Source organism: Orcinus orca, chromosome 17 (assembly GCF_937001465.1).
Source record: "Orcinus orca chromosome 17, mOrcOrc1.1, whole genome shotgun sequence".
Lineage (NCBI taxonomy): Eukaryota > Metazoa > Chordata > Mammalia > Artiodactyla > Delphinidae > Orcinus > Orcinus orca.
Genome location: NC_064575.1, coordinates 4486434 through 4501957, shown reverse-complemented (window position 1 = coordinate 4501957; position 15524 = coordinate 4486434). Strand labels below are relative to the sequence as shown.

The 15524-nt window shown below is 43.9% G+C and overlaps 2 protein-coding genes across 7 annotated transcripts in view; one reads left to right on the top strand and one right to left on the bottom strand.

Annotated features, from left to right (window-relative positions):
* TGS1 (trimethylguanosine synthase 1) overlaps positions 1-8981 on the bottom strand; it is a 37344-nt gene extending 28363 nt beyond the window's left edge. The window contains exons 1-4 of the mRNA XM_004275007.4: positions 8839-8981; positions 4095-4159; positions 2196-2368; positions 1036-1846 (exon numbers count right to left, since the gene is read on the bottom strand). Of these exons, the coding sequence (XP_004275055.2) occupies positions 1036-1846; positions 2196-2368; positions 4095-4159; positions 8839-8942 (1153 nt within the window). The 5' untranslated portion in view covers positions 8943-8981. The remainder of the gene's footprint in view (positions 1-1035; positions 1847-2195; positions 2369-4094; positions 4160-8838) is intronic.
* A 208-nt stretch (positions 8982-9189) lies between these two features.
* TMEM68 (transmembrane protein 68) overlaps positions 9190-15524 on the top strand; it is a 34445-nt gene continuing 28110 nt past the window's right edge. For 2 of the 6 annotated variants that reach the window (XM_033437642.2, XM_004275008.4), the window contains exon 1: positions 9190-9327. The gene's annotated coding sequence lies outside the window, so the exon portion shown is untranslated. Of the gene's footprint in view, positions 9328-9806; positions 9880-9919; positions 10054-10078; positions 15442-15524 lie in introns of those variants that run through there. The other 4 variants (XM_049700623.1, XM_049700621.1, XM_049700622.1 and 1 more) reach the window with 4 other exon arrangements.

Sequence of the window (15524 nt, the reverse complement as noted above, 5' to 3'; positions counted from 1 at the left end):
ATCAAAAGACTAACATAAAATACCCACATTAAAAAAGGATGAAAATAACAGCAAAATAGAAAGGAATGAGAACGCCATACTGAAGTAAGTTCCATTGTAAGAGGACAGAGAAGCTCATTAGTAACTCTCTAAAGGACACTGTAGGATGAAGTAAGGTCAGTGACCTGAGAGGAGCAAAGCAAACCCACTTGTTAAGTAAAAAGCCGAAACCTTTTGCTTTATATATATGAATGAGGCTGAGAAGAAAGTTGCTATGAACCAGACTTTTCCAGCACCAAACATCAAGGATGCCAAGACAACAAGTCAGTGGGTTTCAGGAGTTCAGGTTATAAAAACGTCCTCCTCTCCCACTTTTCTGCTGCACCAGTTGATGGTCCCCTTCTCCTCACAAAAGCCTTCTTATCTGCCTACTCTAGCTTCTCCTAGCACACCTCTCACTGGCTTTCTTTAGTCCCGACAGTGGCACCAGTCTGCTCAACAATTATTTCTTAATCACTCAGGCAGGAGTCAACCAAGTTCCTTATCCTGGATATTTTATGAGAATCCTGAAATCAATCCGTTCAGTTACAAAATAATCTTATGCCCTGTTGAGACTCTCTATAGAGCAAGACTTCACTTGTCCCGAACGAATTCCAGACACAACCCCCATTCAGATTTGCCTAACAGCAAATGTACGCTCACAGCTACTCTTTAGCACGTCTCCTATAAACTTAGTTGCTCCAGAGAAACTTGGACATTCCAAGCTCACTCTAAAACTAGATTTCTTAATGGATTTCCAAGTTGTAATTCACTGGCCACCAAGGTGCAAGAGGAACGAGTGATACTTTTGAGAACCCTATGCAAATATTCTTTTTATTTACATAAAAGGATAATAACTTGTGACATAAAAGTAAGATGGATTAGATCATTTCACTATTACATAAAATGTAGCTGGCATTATTTAACTCTACCATAAAGGATTAGTGTTAGCTATTTTGCTATATAGACTAATTTTGGTAACCATTACTCAGCAGGATAAATCTTGGCCAATCTTACCCTGAGCTGGTTGGCTTGTGCTTCTGTTCCCAGACAAGCCGCTTTCCTTGGTTCCTCCATTACATGGTTCACTTTGGCCCGAAGCAGGGCATTCTCTTCTGCTGTTCACTTCACACTGATGTCCGTCACAACTCACAGAGGGATCTGATCGGCTCTGTTCTACTTCCTCTGAATTCAGGCTTATATTACTAAGTCCATCAAGAATTTCATTATGATCTTTATCACCTGAACTAGAGCTTTCGCTACCCACTGATGAAGATGCAGAAGAAAGTTCATCTGCTTTCGTGCGATTTTCGTCTTTCCTGTTGTCAACTTCTGTTTTAGACCCACAAGTATCTGTATCACAGCTTTGTGAAGCTTCAAAAGTCCAACCCTGAGCTTCCCAATACTGAAACTGTTCCAAATAATACCAGTACAGCTGGCTATAATGCTGCTCCCATTCTGCCTTTGTATTAGGGACGTTCCAGGGCTCTGAGCACGGCGTCTGACCTGCATGCTTTTCTTGCCAGCTTTGCCACAGCAGTTCCCCCCCGTATTCCTTCCAGTACTTCTCCCAGAGCTCTGTAATTTCCAGCTTTGGAGGTAATGTATTTTCAGCAGGAAGATTCTCACCGTCAATGTCTTTTTTGGTTTGAAGTTCATACCTTCTGGTGTTCTCATTCTCAGATGAAGATGGATCATCTGAGGCCAAAATGTCACCTTCCTCACATTCTCGTCTCCAAGATTCTCTCTTAATTTCATCCAAGTACTTCTTCTGATGCTTTTTCTTTTTCTTTTTTCTTTTAACTTTGTTTCTAGTATTCATAGATGCCTACAAAGGTCAATAACTTGAATATAAATTACACTTCAGAAACTATAAGAGGTAGAATCTAAATCTATTTTGACATTAAATTAAACAGAATACCCTCAACCCCCCAACCTGGGTTTCAGTTACACCAACAAGTGACTCTTACTATCTACGTTTCCAAGAGGAGGAACAACCACACATGGGACATATCACAACTTGCAGTTTTCGTTAACTTATAAATATGTACGTACATTTAAGAAGAGGTGAAGTGCCCTGATTCATGAATGCATTAGATTTGGGATAAAAAGATTCCACGTGATATTTTATGAAGAAAACTAAGAAACAGAAACAAGCAAAGTAAACTAATACTCACCTCAAAATTCTTATGTGCAGACACACTACCAAACTGAAGTGGCAGTCCCATGCTTCTCATGAGTTCAGCCTCAGAATCAAGTTCACTTTCATCTGGGCCTACGTCTTTGCTGTCACAGGACTCTGCAGCGCCCTGGGAACGACCGCCCTCTTCCTCTTCTGCAGCTTGCTCTCCTACACACAGCACTGTTACTTTAGCTTAGTTTCAGAGAAAATTTAGACGCAGCTTTCATCACCCTCATCTAATGAAAAGGAACCTGAGACCCAAAGTTATTACATGACTTGCACGAAGTAAAGGTGTGTCAATGTGAGTTTTTAAGGGGAAGAAAAATAAAAGGAAAAACAAAGGAACTGATGGGAATATGGACTTGTGAGAAAACAGCCAACTAAGAACCAAGAACAAGCCCTAGTCTGGCTCTGCTTGCTGCTGTCCACCCAACTGCTCCCTCAGCTCCCTCCGCGGAGCACCTCCTCTCGCTGGGTACTGGGCACAGTACTGAGGACGCACGAGGGAACACAGCAGGGCAGCCCCGGGGAAAATGTCTACATTTCCGCATTCCCCATCTGCAGCATTGCTGCACTCGATCAGTGGATTTAAAATGATGACCCGTGGAGTTATTTTAGGAGCTATTAACACGGGAGATGAGAGGTAGGTCTTCAGGCCCTCCACAGGTACTTCAGTCATGACTGGATTTACACCCTGGGACTCTGTGGGGAAGTTCATTTAATGAAAACGTTCTGCTGTTAAAAGTCTGAAATCCACTGAACTGGAAGATCCTTTCAAGCTCTCTGATTGTAGGTCTTAGAGAAAACCTGCTTTATCATAACAAAACAAGTTTTACTTTATCCTAATGTGGTATCTAAAAGTAGATCATACCACTAATTGGCCAAATGCCATCCAAATGCTCTATTTTAAAATGGGAGACGAACACTTTATATATTAGCATACTCAACTAGGGCTGAGCTGCACTCCAGCTACATGATCTTAGGCAACAGAACAGGGAATCTTCCCACTGCAAAGATGGAGACTGAGAAAAAGAGATCTTAAGTGCACAAATTCTATTAAAAGAAAGAGGGGAAAAAGACACCTATCTAAATAATGAAGGCGATTCCACTGAATGAACTTGGGAAAGCTCAGCAGAGAGCAGAGCAGGGAATATGAATCGGCTCACCTTGGTGCCCCTCTCGTGGTGTGCATGTGTTCCTATGTTAGGTGGGGCCCCAGGGTCTAGAGAAATCTTATTTGTACAATGTAACACTGAAATGCAACCAAACGTTTCATCCAGTGTGTAAGTGAAGACGTAGAGATTTGCTCCACCATTGTGAGAGGCGGGGGTCTTCGAGGGTAACGTGACACGGTACTTGTGCTGATTTTAGCCTACACCTTGGGCCGCAGTTTTCCCCGTGTCCGGAGAAACATGAAAGATCTGCGTGGAAAGGACAAATGGGGCCCGGAGAGGGAAGTCTGACAGAGACCAAGATGGTTTTCAGGTAACTAGGTGAGGCTCAAAGCGTAGGTTATTTGGGAAAGTTAATCCAGATTGTGGCCTCTTTACTTCAGCCAAAAGGCTGTGGCTGTTCACTTGGAGTTTATCCTGAATGGTTTACATATAAAACTGTTGAAGTATTTAAGCGAGGAGGCCGTTAGCGCGGGGTGGCTCTGATACCTCGGTGGCCTCCCCGAACAAGCCAAAACCTAAGCCAGGGCCAGGGAACTCCGACCTGAGGAGACGGGGCTTAACCGCCACACACGAGCAGCCCAGAAAGCTCTCCCAAGTAAGGCAGCTGCACAAACTACGGCCAGGCAAGTGATTTCCTTGCTTTGCTCCCGCCTCTCCTCTGTACAGTACCATGGTTAGTTTTAGCAAAAAAAGGGCTATGTAGCTTCATACTGTATTACCTGAACTGTTGCCATCGTCTTTAACGTAGTAGCCTTTTAATCCCAAATTGCACAATTTCCGATCTCTGTGAAGCAAATTAAACAGTCAATATTGAAAAAAATTAAACTATAAACTTAGTGAAAAAACAAGCTTAAGGCAGCATAGATTAATAAAAAGGTTAAAAAACAGAAAAGCTATCTGCTAATACATTCTTCTTATCTGTAATATAGAGGTAATGATACATACCTCACAGGGTTCTAATAAGGACTGACTGCACACATAAAGCATTGGGTATATATCACATGCAAAGCACGCAATAATGATAACTACTAATTTATTAAAATTAAGTGGCAGCTCTGGATACTGGGGAAAGAATCTGATCCTCCTTGTGATATACAAACAGTGAAATATTCTCTCAATTTGCTGTAGAAAGTGAGCATAAACGTGAAAAGATTTATCTTACACCTTTAGACACGCAGACCCTAGTCCATTTGCAAATAGGCCAAATTATCCACTGCCTAGTAGATAAGATATTCATGGTCTGAGCTAAGGTTGTTTTGGGGACTAACATAAAATTAAGTTCTTATTTTATTAAACCGAAACATAAATCGAAATAAAACAATTCAGTCTCAGAGTTTTAAAAAGTGAATAGTTGAACTTTTCTTTACGTATCTACTTCTAAATTTTTTCTTTACTAAGATAAGAATTTCATAAGCAAAATAAACCTAACAGAACACTTAAAATAAAGGGAAGGGGGGGAATTTTGCTATTATCTTCCTACCGGTAAATTAAGCTGTAATAAACTCCACCATAACTGCCATAACAAGGCCATCTGCAAGTAATAGCTACTACCACTCTTCTAATGGGAGCAACAACAAATTCAACAAAACAAAATTCTTGTGTACTTGATATATCTCATATCCCCCATTTATTTATCTTTTGACACTTTATAAAACGTAACATAGGTGGTGACTTAGCAGGACAGTGAACGGGGGAGGGGATGAAGTGCAGATGTGCTCTGGCAGCATGCCCACGGACCCCCAGCAACTTGAAGCCTGGGGCGTGGGGGCAGCCACAGAAGGGCATCGACGGTGTGCCCGCTAGTGCCCAAGTGTATGGGCATGAAGGTGTCAGATGGAGAAGAGGGTCAATATGGTTGCAAGATTGGTTACACCGAGCAAATAAGTAAATGCACTGAGGATAACGACAGCCAAGATTCTCCAACACACACCTTTGTATATGTACGTGAAATGCGCTTGTAGCCTGCCTAGCTGTGTCTGCCCAGGGTGGAGAAGCACTGAACACCCAGCAGCAATGAGCACAACGATGACCCAAGTCTTAGTTTCTAGACACTGCTCTCCACTCAAAGGGACTAGGGCACCTTGGAGAAATGGCACGTCCATGCTGGAGCGCAGGCTGTAAAATTATATTATTGTGCCGGAAGGTTAGGAAGGGCTCAAAGAATGCCAGGGACCCATCGAAAGGATTCAGGAGTCAGTTCAAGGGGCTCCCACCAGCCATCTGAGACGAAAGGAACACCAAAATAAATGATGATAGTAACAATATATCCATTAATAAATTAACAGTCCAGAGTCCATGTTAATAGAAATAGGGGAGTGAACAAACAACGGGGAGAGAAGGGAAAGTGCTCCACAGAGAACGCTAACTGACAAACGTAGGAGTGACGGACACACTGAACTGCTCTTTGGGAACCTCCGAGGTAGCTGGCTCAGACAGGAACCGGGCTACTCTTCGTTGCAGTGCGTGGGCTTCTCATTGCGGTGGCTTCTCTTGTTGCGGAGCACGGGCTCTACGCGCGCGGGCTTCATGAGTTGTGGCTCACGGGCTCTAGAGCGCAGGCTCAGTAGTTGTGGCACACGGGCTTAGCTGCTCCGCGGCATGTGGGATCTTCCCGGACCAGGGCTCGAACCCGTGTCCCCTGCATTGGCAGGCGGACTCTCAACCACTGCGCCCCCAGGGAAGTCCTGTAATGGTTATTATTTATTTTTTTCTTTTTTGCGGTACGCGGGCCTCTCACTGTTGTGGCCTCTCCTGTTGCGGAGCATAGGCTCCGGACGCGCAGGCTCAGCGGCCATGGCTCATGGGCCCAGCCGCTCCACGGCATGTGGGATCTTCCCGGACCGGGGCACGAACCTGTGTCCCCTGCATCGGCAGGCGGACTCCCAACCACTGCGCCACCAGGGAAGCCCTGTAATGGTTATTTTTAACAGCCCTATAACACTGTAATTATATGTCCACTTCATATAGACAGTGTATAGAAAATTAAGTGTGTAGATGAGACAGAATTATTACTCCAATTATTGAACTCATAAGGCAGTATGTTAATATAATGTCCTCAGAAAATAAAAATTAGTTACAATATTATGTTCTATTTCCTGCCTTTGAGGGGAGGTATGAAAATAATCTCTTAATTACTCAGCAGTTATTTGGCACCTATGCTAAAGCTCACTTTCTGTTTTCTGCTACATGGTACTGAACTTTCAGTTTAATAATCTATTTGAAGTTGGCCAACAATCAAATGTATTGTTCTTAGAGTTTGGAAACAGACTTTTTCCCTACCTAGAAAATCAGGGTTATACTCACGAGTCTCTGAGCTTCCAGCATGTCTCCCACTCCCAAGGACTTTTCAGTGACTACTGGTGACAATTCTACGACTGTATCTCCAAGATCTTTTTGTTCTAAAGGGTTATACTTTGAGCAGTAACTGATCTAAAGGAAAAGACCAAGCCATTCTTTTCTCTTTATCTATTTTGAACTTAGAAGGTAGTTTAAAAAAGTGAAGTAGAGCTTCCAAGTTTTAAGAAAGGTATGAAATTATCTGTGATGAAAAGAATGCACATTTTAGCTCAAAAAGACTAAATGCAACGTAACTGGTGATTTATATGGTAATTGAATTATTTTTGTTGTTGTTTTTGGCTGCGCGATCTTAGTTCCCCGACCAGGGATTGAACCCAGCGCCGGCAGTGAAAGTGCTGAGTCTGAGTTCCACTGGACTGTCAGGGAACTCCCGATTGTGTTTTAAATAAAGCAGCTTTAATTGAAATCCAGTTGCATATGGTTTTCTACAGGTAAGGTACTTGTTTCTCAACTTTTTATAACTTATATTCCCTCCCGTTTTCCTTTTTGGGAAGGAGACTTCATGAAGACGGCACCAAGACTCAAATGGGCTGCAGGCTAAGAACTAAGGATGTGCCTTGGCTGGTATGTACACAAGATTCGTTCTAGGCCCGCACATCACTGCTACTAGAGGCATCTTCAGAGATGCAAATCTGAACTTGTCCTCTACAAAGTCCTGCATGTCTAGACCCTGCGTATCTCACCAACCCTATCTTCTATTTTTCTTTCCCAGTCATTTTGTTTCCCTTTCACAGGCTTTCTTTTGCTCCCTTGAGGCTTTTTACAGAGTTCTGCTTGGATGGGAATGCTTCCGCCCACTCAAACATATCCCGGTTTATTTCCACTCACCTTTTGGGCCACTTTTCAAATGCTACTTTCTCTAAGAAATCTCTGTGATCCATGGCAAAAGGTTGGGTTTTTGCTATAAGAGCACCTGGCACTTCTCTCCCATCTTGTACTTACAACTATAATTAACCAAATAATTACGTACCTGGCTGTCTTAATATTGATCACCTTTGCTAGAAAGTAAACTAAGGATGTAGGGATGGGCTGTGCCAGATACCCCAGTGCTAACCAGTACCTACCATGACGGAGCACAAAGAAAATTCGCTGAATGAACACACGCCTGCATGAATACAGAGACGACAGTATGTTGCTTTGTTTTTTGGCTGAGCCCCGTGTCTTGCGAGATCTTAGTTCCCTGACCGGGGATCGAACCCCCTGCAGTGGAAGCGCAGAGTCCTAACTCCTGGACGGCCAGGGAAGTCCCCAGACGACAATATTTTTTCATTAAATTTAATACAGCGCTTAATTTTTTTTCCGGATTAATTTGCCGATTACTCCACAAAAACACATGGCGAATAGTAAGAATTCCTTCCAACTTAAATTCTGTCTTAATTCTATAATTCTAAATAAACTATGTTAAAAGTACCACATAAAATTCAGTTCCACAAGTTGGATCTAACAATAAGCCAGTGAGAGGATTAGGGTAGATATACCCGTTTCAGAGATTAAAAAAAAAAAAGGATTAAGTGGCGGAACTCACACACCTAATATATGTATATATATTTTTTAAGAAATCCCTAAAATCCAATTCTTGAGTCAGTGCTTTCCTACCCACTAACTGTCTGCCACGCAGCGCAATTTGTGGCCGAAACAAGTATTTTCCAAAAATAAGCACGGCTCAAAAACTGATGTGATTATAGTTAAATCTTTTCTCCCGGGTAATGAGAAGTTCTATTTATGTGCATTTGTGCTTTAATAAACCTTAAGGTTTAAAAAAAGATGTTAACTAGAAACGTTACTCATCTTCAAACCTCCGCCCTGTGCTATCACATCCCAGATCGCTTTCATTTCACTTCCCCGCAGCTTGTGACCGTCCCCTCAGTTGACGAGTGTAAAATGACAAACACGGGCCACCACATTCTCTCCTAACAGCCCGCAGAGCAGACTTACTCCATCACTTCAGGGCCGTGGGCGAGCACGCCGTAAAGCCCGAGGACGGTTCTTCCTTTCTCTCAGGCACCACTGTACCCGACGGTCGGACACTCTGGCCCCGATCCCGGGGATCAATCGCCACCCCAACCCCTACAGGTCAGGAAACCGAGAGGCCCGCGTGCGACTTACTCCACAAACGCCCTGGAGCAGAGGCAGAGGATGCAGGAGTCCTCCCGCAGGTCTTCAAGGAAGAGACACATCTCCGCCACGGAGCTCCACTTCTCGCAGTACATCGTAGCGCCTCAGAGGAGGCGGCCACGCGGCAGATTGCGCGGGAAGGCCTCCCGGCCGCTGTTCGGCTGCTGGGGACCGAGGGCAGGACTGGAGGCGCGCCCGGCTGCAGAGGAGGGACGGACCCACGAGCACTCCACCCCGGAGCACGAGAGAAGCCGCAGACGGAAGTGATTCCGGGGGTGGGGACACAGGAAGGGACGGGGCGACGGGCGGTGTCACATTCAACGCTGCTCGGGCTGCAGCCGGCGCTTGGCTTTTTCCTTCCGGGTCTCTCGGGGAGAACGGCTGTTCGAGTGCCTCTGCTTCCCCGAGTGAGCCACCGAGGAGCTCCCGCCGCTGCTGCAGGGTGAGGGCGAGCCGAGCCCCCTCTGCTTGCTGCCCGAGGTGCGTCGTCCCCGCCTGGGCCTCCCCGCGCTCCTCGGCGCCCTGCCAGCCTCGGGGGCCGGGGCGCCGCGGCCGCGCGGAGTCCCCGGCCTCCCGCAGGACTCGGGCTTCGGCTCCCCAGAGTGGCCGGGAGGGAAGGCCCTGCCTGGGTCACAGCGAGCCCATTCACCTCGGCCCGCATCTCCCCTCGAGCCCCAAACACTGCAGTTCGGCGGGTGCGGCCTCCACTTGGGTCGGGGCCAGGTGCCTTCCCCCGTCCCTGCAGATCCCTGGGCTTCCCGGGGCCGCTCTGATAGGGAGGCGAATGGAGCCCACTGTGTGAAGCCGAAGGTGGTCGTGGGGAGGGGGTCGCGTCCACACCCTTCAGTCCCGGCGGGGGTCCTGGTCGATGCCCCTTTATACCACCTGTGTGACCCGGGCGGGCCACGGAACCCTCCTGGGCCTCGCTGTGAGCATCTGTAAATAGGGATGATTCGTAGGACCTGCTTCCTCGGACTGCTGGAAGGACCGAAGTGGGTATCCAACCTCTCACCTGTGCTGGTCATAGTCCGGGTAGGTCCATACTCTGGAGGCGCCTGGCACTGTTTCGGTTTCCGGAGTCTGCAGCCTGTGAAACAGGGCTCAGCCCTCCAGCTGCTGATGATATACGAAGGATACATGAGCACAAACCAGGATGTCGAAAACGGGAGCAGCGCTGCTGGATTTGAAAACAGCAATCAGTGTTTGGTGCGTGGCATTGGTTGAGATCGCCCAGGCAGTTTCCTCTTGAAGCACGTTCAAACTTGAAGGTTGTCGGGGCACTTAGGACTTTGCTTGTGCGATGGATGCTGGAGTTGGTTTGGCATTCCTTTAGAATATGTAAGAGCTAAGATAAAATCCAGACGTTTAGAATGGCCCCTAATATTTTGGCCGCATTTACTGGTGAGTGGAAGTAGAAGGTTCATGTTCAAATGAAATGTTTATTCCCGCATCCTTGCTGCTGCCTTACTCATGTTAGTGACTCAGAAAGATAAGACTGCTGCACAGTTACACCAGTATGGTTGTGCTAACATTTGGGGATGAGGATAGTTAAGAAAATAAGGGTGGAACAATAATTATGAAACAGAGTGGAAGATTCTAGCTAGGAGTCGAAGGACATTCTAGGATTGAAAAAAAAAACAACAACAACATAAAAAACCACCTTGAAAGGTAATTCATCTCAGAACCTAGAGTTCGAAGCTTGAAATCCAAAAGATATTGCTTTAGAGATAAAATGGTTGAGTTTGCCAGATATCATAACTGAAATATTAAACTTCATTTTCATTGATGGTTTGAAGTAGAGTGTACTCACTAAAACGGAGTACAAAAGCCCTGTTGAACCATTATTAAATCTGCACAAAGGAAAATGGAAAATTAATTTGGATTTCAGTGAGTATTTCTTGTAATTGGCATTTTCAGCACATCCTCAATGTGGCTCACATACTAAAAGTAAGAAATGAATCTGCTGCCATACATGGTGCTAAAAGTACCAGTAATGGTTAAAAAAAAAAAAGGAATAGATTTATTTCCTTAAGTTTTTGTAGAAAACAAAACAAAAAAATCCTGTTTTATTAGTTTTTGAAATATTCTGATTTTAAACATCTATAAAGTTAGTTATTGTAAATGTTCCTTGCCATCAATATCAACATGCTGATATTTCAGCTTGTCAACTTTTTCTTACAAGTTACGTGAATTCCAGATGGGAAAATATGTGATGCATAGGACTGTTTCACTGGAGATTTTTTGGGGGGGAGGGGTTAGGAAATAACCTAGAATTTTGGTAACTAAAATATTATATCTCCCCCAAAACATCTTTTAAGAATTATAGTTTTTATTGGATTAAAATACAGTGGTAGAGAGTCACATACAGCCTATGGTAAATTGGAGGGGAAGAAGAGCCAGGCAGAAGTAGAGGGAAGATAGAAATTGCAATCTTAGTATTTTCAGCCTTTCTGTTAGAGAGAGAGAGAGAGAGAGAGACTTGAAGTATAATGAAAATCAGAGTAGGAAGTAGGAGGACTGGGTTTTAATTCTGGCTCCTGGTTTTTCACTGAATTAATTTAGTAACTGGGTAAGTCAACTTGGCTTTCTATTTTTAACTTTTCCACAAAATTAAGAGGTTGTATTCATTGAGTTCTAAGGCCATTTTCCCATTTTATCATAAGTAAGTATTTTATCAATTCAAAAGCTTGTTATTTAAATTCGTTTGATAGTTCTCTAGTGACAGATTTTAGGACACTGTCTTGGTCCACATTTTTGTCCAAAATTTGGATGAAAAGAGTTTACATCCATCTGTATTTAGTTAGCCAGCATTGGTTAGGTGGCTAGTGTGTGCTAGGCATAGTATTCTAACTGCTTTTACATATGTTTTCTCATAACCATCTATTTAGTGACATATCCCCCGTGTTTAGAATAGTGCCGAGCACAAACTACATACTTGTTTGATAAATATTTATTGAGTAAATGAATTAAAAACCGAGTGATGTAAGTCTTGTTGGGGCATCTTCTTTTTTATACACTGTATTCTATCCCCTCTGGCCTAGGCCTCAACAGTAATCTCCCTTGCATCTTCCATTTCTCGTTCTCTCATTGATACATCATCACTGGTGTTAAAAGCTGCTGTATTTTTGTTCATCGTAAGACAACAAACTTGATCCACATTCCTTTCTGGATACCCACCTGTTTTTCTGTTCCTTTTTGCAACAGTAATTCTCTGAAGAGTTGTCCGTATTTGCTATTTCCAATTCATTCCCTCCCATTCTTTCTTGAACTTTCTCCACCTGACTTTTATCCCCACTCTATCAAAACCGGTCTTATCAGGGCTTGTCAGTGCCTCTGTGTTGTAAAATCCAAGGATCAATGATCTTTATCTTACTAGACCTCCAAGTGTCACATGAAACAGCTGAGGACTCCTTTCCTGAAACACTTTCTTACCTTGACATCCAAGATGCCACGCCTGGAAGGAGAATGCTGGTTCCTCATTGGCTTCCCAGCTTCTAAAATGTTGAATGCCCCAAGGCTCAGTCTTGGAAACTTTTTTATTTTATATTCACTCCCTAAAGGGACCTTCTTTAGTTGTACGGTTTTCAATGCTGGTCTATATGTCACCGAATCTCGGGTATACTTCTTTAGCCCTGACCTTCCTGCTAAACTCTGCTTGTGTCCAGCTGCCTTCTGACCATCTCCACGTGGATGTCCAGTAGAATCTTAACGTGTTCAGACCTGAATTCCTGATGGCCAGGAGTTCCTGGGGTGTCTAAACCTGTTCTCTGGCAAGTCCATCCTCTCACAAGCAGGCTAACGATGATGATGATGATGAGAGTAACACTTGTTTAGTGCCTTTATGGTGGAAGGCACTCTTCTGAGCTTTTTTCACGACAGTCTCATTAGGAAGGTACTGGTGTTATTCTCATTTTGTAGATGGAGAAACTGATGTTATGTAACTTGTCTGGGTCACACAGTAAGTGGCAGAGCCTCCCAGGATACAAACCCATGTTGCCTGGACACCGTGAGGCCATATCGGACTTCCCTCGCTCACGTTCTACATGCATTCACCAGCATATCCTGTTGGCTTTATCCTCAAAATACATCCAGAAGCTGATCATGTCTTACAGCCCACACGCTGGCACACCTGTTCATCACTCATCTCAGTGACTGCAATAACTTCCTGTTTGCTCCCTGTGCAATGTAGTCTCAACACAGCAGTCATTTAGAACCCACCCTTCTGGTGCCTTTTCCATCTCACTTAGATGAAAGCTGGCCCACAGAGTTCTACAGTGCTCCCCACTTCTGACTGCCCCACCCCCGCCCCGCCCCGTCCCTCTTCCTCAACCCGACTGCTTTGCTGACCCCTCCAAGTGCACATCCTTTGTACTCACCGTTCTTTCAGCTGGAATTCTCTTCCAAATGCCCGCACGGTTTGCTTCCTCACGTCCTCAGGTCTTTGCTCAAACATCCTTTTAGAGAAGCCTTCCCAGACCACGCTGTATAACGTAGCAGCCTTCTCCTTACCCCCTTGCCTGCGGGATGTTGTCTCCATGGCGTCTCCATCATCTAATGTAGTATATCTAAGTCCTACTGTTATCCCAGTTTTATAGATCTTAGCAAACCCGGGCGCAGGTGGGTTACTCTACCTGCTCCGCTCCATATTGGATAAGCAGAGTCAGTCACAGGGCGTGACCCGAGTGGTGAAAGGTTACGGAACCAGGTCCCAGGAGTGGATGAAAGGACTAATAAGGATTCTGACTAGAAAAGAGGATTTTGTAGCTTTGTGATAGCTGTCCTAAAACTTAAGAGGTTGTCTAATGGAAGAGTTTCAATGGTACAGAACTAGGTCTATGGGGAAAATTCCAGGGAAGTAAGTGTAAGGAAGGTCTTTTTAGCCATTTCGATGAACGGTTCTGATGGTGGAAAGGGCATCTTTTGAGTTTTCTGTTCTGGAAGGTTTTAAATCAAAATCTGGGTTGATCATTTTTGGAGGAGGTCCTTGCGTGCAGCACTTGGACGCTGTTAGCAGACGGCAGGATCTTGTGAGGGGTCCGCATAGCCTCTGTCCCTGGGTGTCTGCCTTTGCACTGTCCCTCTCCCCTCTACTGTGTGTGTTAAGTGTGTGTAATAAATCAGAACATAACTATGGACAAGAGGTGTAGTTCTTTTACCAATTTGGGTGGGGCGAGGTACTAAAGAAGGTTTTAAAACCACAAGATTTTACAATCCTATTAAAAATTGGAAATGAAACTAGATTTTTTTTTAAAGATTTTTTTGACGTGGACCATTTTTAAAGTCTTTATTGAATTTGTAACAATATTGCTTCTGTTTTATGTTTTGGTGTTTTGGCTGCCAGGCATGTGGGATCTTAGCTCCCTGACCAGGGATTGAACCTGCACCCCCTGCTTTAGAAGGCGAAGTCTTAACCACTGGACCGCCAGGGAAGTCCTGAGACTAGATTATTGGGGCAATTGTATGAAGCAGTAAGGGTCAGATCACCAAAATGATTGGTTTTCAGGCCTGGGAAGAGCTTCTTTTAACATATTTGAGAGGCTATCATAAATTTTAATGTATTACTATTTGAAAGCTCTTTCTGTTGATATGTAATATCATCGTAATATTCACCATTTAAAAATTTAAAAATGTGCAACTCAGTGGTTTTTAGTATATTCACAAGGTCGTACAACCATCACTACCATCCAATTCCGGAACATTTTCATTATCCCCAAAAGGCACCTCTGTTTCCATTGGGAGTCACTTCTCATTGCCCCCTGCCCCAGCCTCTGGCAGCCACTAACCTTTCTGTCTGTGTGGATTAGCCTGTGCTGGGTATTTCATGTAAATGGAATCATACAAGGTGTGGCCTTCAGTATCTGACTTTTTTTTACTTAGTATAATGTTTTCAGGGTTCACGCATATTGTAGTATGAACTAGTACTTCATTTCTTTTTGTGCCTGAATAATATTCTGTTTTCTGGGTATAGCATATTTTTATCCATCCGTGGATGGGCATTTAGGTTGTCCATTTCTTGGCTATTATGAATAATGCTGCTGTCAACACTTGTATGCAGATATCTGTGTGAATATATGTTTTCAGTTCTCTTGGGTGTATACCTAGGACTAGAATTACTGGGTCAAATGGTAACTCTATGTTTAGCTTTTTGAGGACTGATTTCCATGGTGACTGCACCATTTTATATTCCCACCAGCAATGTATGAAGGTTCTAATTTCTCCATATTATCAACAACACTTGTTATTTTCCTTTTTTTTTTTTTTTGAATATAGCCATCCTAGTGAGGAAAGCTCTCATTTTAAAAAGTAGTAAGTTTTGCTCTGTTGCACGCTAAATGATCAAACACTGGTAAATTTTAGCAGTTTGCCTCTTTAGATGGATTGATTAAAATGTGATGTAAATAAAACACAGGTTGTGGGCTTAATGTGTGCTGTGTCCACCTTCTGTTACCGTAACAGGCCCAGGTTTCTCACAGATAAATGCTATTGGTTACAAGGAAACTGGACTAAATCCTCTAACGCTGGAAGAACAAGTCAATTCTGTGCCCTGCTAACATGCTAGTTATCAGCAAGATAATCTTGGCTTCAAGACAACATGTAATTGCTCTTGTACATCTGTCTCTCCTCCCTCCATCCCTTTCTTTCATTTTTTCATTTCCTGCCTCATCCTCAGAGGACTT